The following is a 5657-nucleotide window of genomic DNA, read 5'->3' on the forward strand; positions in this document are numbered from 1 at the left end:
TAAGTGGGCATATGCATGAGTTTCTTTCCCACCTTTTTATTTCCTGTCCTACGTAGACTTTTCTTTGCAACTCAGTGTAGTGACTTACAAACTTAGACGGCTTAGTAATCTCTGGTGTGCTTTCCTTGAGCTTTGTGTATTAACTTAAGCAATTTTTTGGTGATAGGAACAAAGGTACAACATTAGGAAGCATTAAGAGAACGAGAAAAAGAGGCCGAATATGCTTTAGTGGGATAATTAGCTCTCTGTGAGCAGCCTGTTGACTGGGAGAGGTGAGGGGTGTTGATGAGAGATGCTTAGCGGTGGCAGTTGGCTGTGTGTATCTGAGATGATTCCAGGGGTGCTTGGAGGGCGAGACCTTGGGGATATGAAAGCTAACTTTGGAAGTTTGGGCCCTGTGAAGGGAAGTCAGCCTGTTAGAAGCTTACCTGTGGTTGCAAAACACTGTTCTGTGTGTTCTTTCCTCAGCGTTCGGCCACCAGCGGAAAATCCTGACCAGACTCAACCAAAAAAGCAAAAACCAGGTATTGCACATTACAGAAGTCTTTAATATGCCTGATTTTTCTTAGGTTTAAGGAAACTCTGGCTCTTGTACTTCAGCATTGTTACCAAAACTGTGACTTTCAAGCCGTTCTTTCCTTGTGGCCATCTCTGTAGCCAGTGGCCTGAGGGTGTATCCTGGGGCCTAGCCCTAAATATGATGTTATCTGTGTTGGCTGTGGCAGGGCATGATACTTTTACTGCCAGAAGGAGATATCCCAGGTCTCTCTGGCAGTGAGCCCACACATGTCAGCAGAAATAAAAAAAAAAATCAAAGCTGTGTGCTCCCTATTACTGTTTGTAATGTATGAGTTCAAAATACCTGTATGTCTTATGAGAAATCACTTAGAATCTGGGGTAGGAAGGAAGGTAACTTTAAACTGTTGGCAGGCAGAGAAAAATGGTATTTCTGTGAGCTAGTGAGTTTGGTGGGGGAAAAAAAAAAGCTGAATTGAAAACAGAAGAGTCAGTTTAGTCTGAATCTGAACATTTTGACAGGTGCATTTTGAAAACATAGAGAAAGGATGGAGATACAGCAGAGGCTGGACATAGGAGAGAACAGCGGGGTAGAGAAGCGCTCTCTTCGGTGAAGCTTTCTCTGATACCCCCTCCACAAAGTGTCTAAGGGTAAAATTATGCAGCTGCCAGCAGCCACGTTGGTGCCACTGGATGCCAGCTGCATTGGTCATGATTTGAGGTGGACATTTCCCCTTTTTCATCTTTACTGATAAAGAAGGAGAAATTATGCTCTTTAGGCTGTACAACGCCTCCTAGCACAAGTTCTATGAGGAGGTGCGGAGCTTCCTAGTTACTGCTTGGCAAATGATGCTGCCCCTTATTTAATGGTAGGGGCTGCTGAACTGCTAGTGTGCTTTTCAAGCTTAAGAGCATGAAACAATTGAAAAACATATCAAATTGATATCTTGGTCCCCTATCCCTCCTCCTTCTAGCAATATGACCAACTCTTGGTAGGAAGAATTCACACATTAGTAACTAGGCCAAATCTGCTTCTAAGAACGTGGTACCATCTATGCCCTCATATGCTAAAATGTCATTCTCTTACCTTCAAAGAAATGCTGTTGTCTAATGTGATTTAATCTCTAACACAGCCCCTTTAATTAGACAGCCCTGGCTTGGTTGATGTTTGGAAGTACTGTCTGAGGGGTCGCATGTCTCTGCTTCTTTAGTACTGAAAAGAACAAGCTTGCGGGTAGCTTTGGTTTCTAGACCTCAGTGAACAGCTTCTCTCAACTAGACAAGAGTGACTTGTAATAAACTGCAAGAGTACATACATGCATGTGTGGAGGTGATGAGGAGGATAAATTGCACCCTGTGCTGCTACTCTAGAAACAGGGGATGTTCCCAAAAACAGGGTGGCAGACTCAGGGGTTAGTCTTTGAGCTCCAGCTCTGAAGGACTGTGCAGTGAGCCAGCTAATACAAATATCACTGCCAGCTGCTGTTGGCAGAAGGGTGTGTAACTTGAAATGAGTTACAGTGCTTTAGGTGGGATTCAGGAGATGGGCTTTAATGCAAATAGAAATGTTAACCCCCTTTTAAATCATGTTCTTATATGGCCTGTCCTTGTTTTTTAGCTTATGCCGTCTCTGAATGTAAAGAGAAAGTTGAAGAAGTTTCTGCTGTGGTGAAGTTGCCAGCCAAGGCAACAAGTAAACGCCAGAAGGCTTCAGTCAGCAATGCCACTCCAATCACAGAGTCTGCAGGAGAGGTGAGCAAGGATTTGGAAAGTAGGTAGAATCTATGCAAGATGAAAGAGGAAGCGGCTCTCCCTAATGCATCTTGAAGTTGGGCCTGCCCTGAGCCTGTATGGCAGTAGGTTCTTTTCCATTTGTAGCAGGCAGCTCTCGCATGCTGGGTTTGCCTTACTCAAGTTTGCATACTCTGTTGTAACACCTGCAGCCAAGGAAGGAGCTAAATGTTTGTTGTCTTCCAGATACTTTACAGTTGTTCAAGTTTATAGTTCTAGTGTGTTTGTAAACTGTTACTCTCTTTCTCAAGCTTGTAATTAAGGAGTCAAAATACATTACGGTGCAAGAAAAACTGCATGTTTCCTCTCGATAAACCTCCTTCTGTTAGGTTCATTACCCACCAGTCCAGGAGAGGATTCCTGTAGGACTTTGACTCTGTAAAAATGAGTCATGAACTGCTTGACTCTGTAGTTTGGTTCAAAGGTGTAGTGTTATTTTTCTTATTGCCCCATAGGATAAGAGGAATAAGAAACTGTCGTGCTCTAATTACTCATCCCTGGGACAGTCATTAACATCTGTACAAAATATATTTTTCAAGGGCTAAGCTATCACACTTTGGAAGTTTTGGGAGCTGACTGAGGAGAACTTGGTGATAGGCTTGTATTGTTTTAATCACTGCACGTAGGAGAGCCTGTATTAAAAAATTAAAGTGATCCTGTCAGAGATCCTGCAAAGATTTGCATTCTACTACAATCTGAACCAGCAGATCATGTGCCCCAAGTCATAATAGAGCTGACTAAATTTCAGGAAGTTTATGTTTGCTTGGATTCACATTCAGGTTATACTCATGTTGATAATTTTTTGTTTTTATTTAAGATTCAGTCTCCTCCTTCTGATCCTTCATTTAAAAGACCAAGAGGTGCTGCGCTAGAAATAGAAATGCTACAATTTGGTAAGGCTGACATCAAGTTATTAACTCATTTTTCACCCTACCTTGTGTACTGTGCAACTCTACCCCAAGGCTTATGTACGGATTATTGCAGGCACAATATCTAGGTAGCATCTAGGAATACTTGAGTGTGAACTCTGTTTCTTCCCTGCATTGTTGCATTGTTTCTGGATTGGGGCCAGGCGCTTATCTTGTCGTCTCAGTACAAGAGCTGCCTTGGGTGCAGTCCTTCAGTTATGTCCACTGTTAGCTTGCCAGAAGTAAATTATTTTAAATGCTAATTTTAGGTAGTGGATCCTGATAACCCTTTTTTATTTTCAGGTTTAGGCTGGCAATACCTTCTGTAGTTGCCAGTATGAAAATCTGAAAATATCCTAAAGTAACATAACACAAATAACATGATGTAAGAGAGACAATGAAAATAGTTTCTCTTTGGTGAAGCTCTTTACTGTAAACTCCTAAAACTCTTTGGCTTCCTTTTATAGTTACTGATGGCTTATACTCTTCTCTCGTAGATAAAATGCCTTGTGGAACCGATACTTGCTTGAATAAGGAAACACTGTCCCTTTCTCACAAGACCGTTCCACGTCTGAGGTAAAAATCCTGCTGTTTTCTCTGACTTCTCTGAAGGGTTTGCTATCTTTCACTTTCATTCTTGAACTTCCTCTGTGTTGCCTAACATTTGTATTTGTGTTCACATAGCAATGTTTTTCCAAGGTATTCTGGAACTCCTCCAGGCTGCTGTACTAAGGTACAGGAGGTCTCCAGCTGCTTTTTAAAATTTTTTCTCTAAATCCAGGTACTTCATAGGCACAGGAGATTAGATAAAGATTAAAGGTCTGTGGTAGGAGGAAGTGGTGAGCTTGAGAAGAGGCTGATACCAGGAATGCTTGTGAAAAGGTCCTAAATAGTTAATTTGACAGGAAAAAATAAGTTGTTGTTTTAAAACAAACACCAAAAAACAAACAACTTTTTCTCAAAAAACATCCATGATGCTTGGCATAAAAGAGTTCCTGATTTGATAAAAGGACTAGCCTTTACATTGGATTTGTTTTGAATTATTGCTTGGGGGATGCTGAGGCACTGTTTGTACACTTACCTCAGAGTCAGAAAGAGCTGGACAAAGGAGGGAATGGGTCATGACGTGATTTGATGCTACTGTTTGCCTTCCAGTCTCAAAATTGGATTGATAGTCTTGTGCATGCCGCAGCTTGGAGGTGCTGTGGTTGACAAAGTTACGAAGACCAGTTGGAGGCCAGTCACTGGTGGGGAACCCCAGGGATCAGCACTGGGGCCAACACTTTAACACCTTCATGTGGGAAGGAACAACTCTGTGCAGCGGTAGGTGCTGGGGGCTGACCAGCTGGAAAGCAGCTCTGCAGAGGAGGAGATCATGATGGTCAGCAAGCTGACCATGAACTGCTGATACATCCTTGTGGCAAAGGCCAACAGCATCCTGAGCTGCGTCAGCTGTGTTGCCAGCTGGTCGAAGGAGGTCATCCTTCCCTGCCACTCAAGGCCACCTCTGGAATGCTCTGTCCAGTGCTGGGCTCCTCTGCACAAGGAAGATGTGGACTTGCTGGAGTGAGTCCAGTGAAAAGCCATGAAGATGAATGAGGGAGTGAAGCATCTTTCCTACAAGGAGAGACTGAGAGAGCTGGGAATGTTCAGCCTGGAGAAGAGAAGGCTCAGAGGGATCTCATCAATGTGTATAAACATCTGAAGGGAGGGAATGAATGAAGAGGAGAGAGCCAGACTCTTCTCAGTGGTGCCCACTGACAGGACAAGAGGCAACGGGCACAAGTCTAAAGCCAGAAAATTCCATCTGAACGTTAGGAAACACTTTTTTACTCTGAGGGTGGTCAGATGCTGGCACAGATTGCTTAGAGAGGTTGTGGAGTCTCTGTCCTTAGAAATGTTTGAAAACCTGACCGGACAAGGTCCTGGGCAGCCAGCTCTGGGTGACCCTGCTTTGAGCAGGGGTTTGGACCACACGATCTTCGGACATCGCTGCCGGAGTGATTCTGTGAGGAAAGTAGCAGCTACACTTTGGTGCTGGTGCCCTAGCTTTTAGAAGAGCTGAGGATTGGATCGTACGAATAACACACCTGCATGGTTCTTTAGTCTTCTGTATTGACTCAGGGCTTGGACTGCCATGGACATAACGTGTGCCTCTGAGTGCAGTTGTGACACGCAGATCATAACACCAGTGTATATTCAAGGCAGTTGTTCTGACTTTCGCTTTTATACTTCTCTGTACTTTCCCGTGAGCCAGTTGAAGACAGCAGGTCTTCATCTGCAAGTCGTAAACATCCCATGTCTGTCTCCATCATCATCACTGTACATGCTTTACAAAATAGTGGGTGGTGGAGCTTGCATCAGGAGGTGCATATTTGAACATTGTCTTGATACTGTTTCTTTTCCTGTTGATGTTTTTTAGCACAAGCAGGAAAGTAAAAC

The 5657-nt window shown here is 43.5% G+C and overlaps 1 protein-coding gene across 1 annotated transcript in view; it reads left to right on the plus strand.

The window, feature by feature from the left end:
- The first annotated feature begins 367 nt into the window (after window positions 1-367).
- The window catches only part of SENP2 (SUMO1/sentrin/SMT3 specific peptidase 2), a 16979-nt gene continuing 11689 nt past the window's right edge, over window positions 368-5657 (plus strand). Inside the window, exons 1-5 of the mRNA XM_010295664.1 lie at window positions 368-524; window positions 2135-2268; window positions 3125-3200; window positions 3713-3791; window positions 4371-4462. Of these exons, the coding sequence (XP_010293966.1) occupies window positions 368-524; window positions 2135-2268; window positions 3125-3200; window positions 3713-3791; window positions 4371-4462 (538 nt within the window). The remainder of the gene's footprint in view (window positions 525-2134; window positions 2269-3124; window positions 3201-3712; window positions 3792-4370; window positions 4463-5657) is intronic.

Source organism: Phaethon lepturus, unplaced genomic scaffold (assembly GCF_000687285.1).
Source record: "Phaethon lepturus isolate BGI_N335 unplaced genomic scaffold, ASM68728v1 scaffold1851, whole genome shotgun sequence".
Classification (NCBI taxonomy): domain Eukaryota; kingdom Metazoa; phylum Chordata; class Aves; order Phaethontiformes; family Phaethontidae; genus Phaethon; species Phaethon lepturus.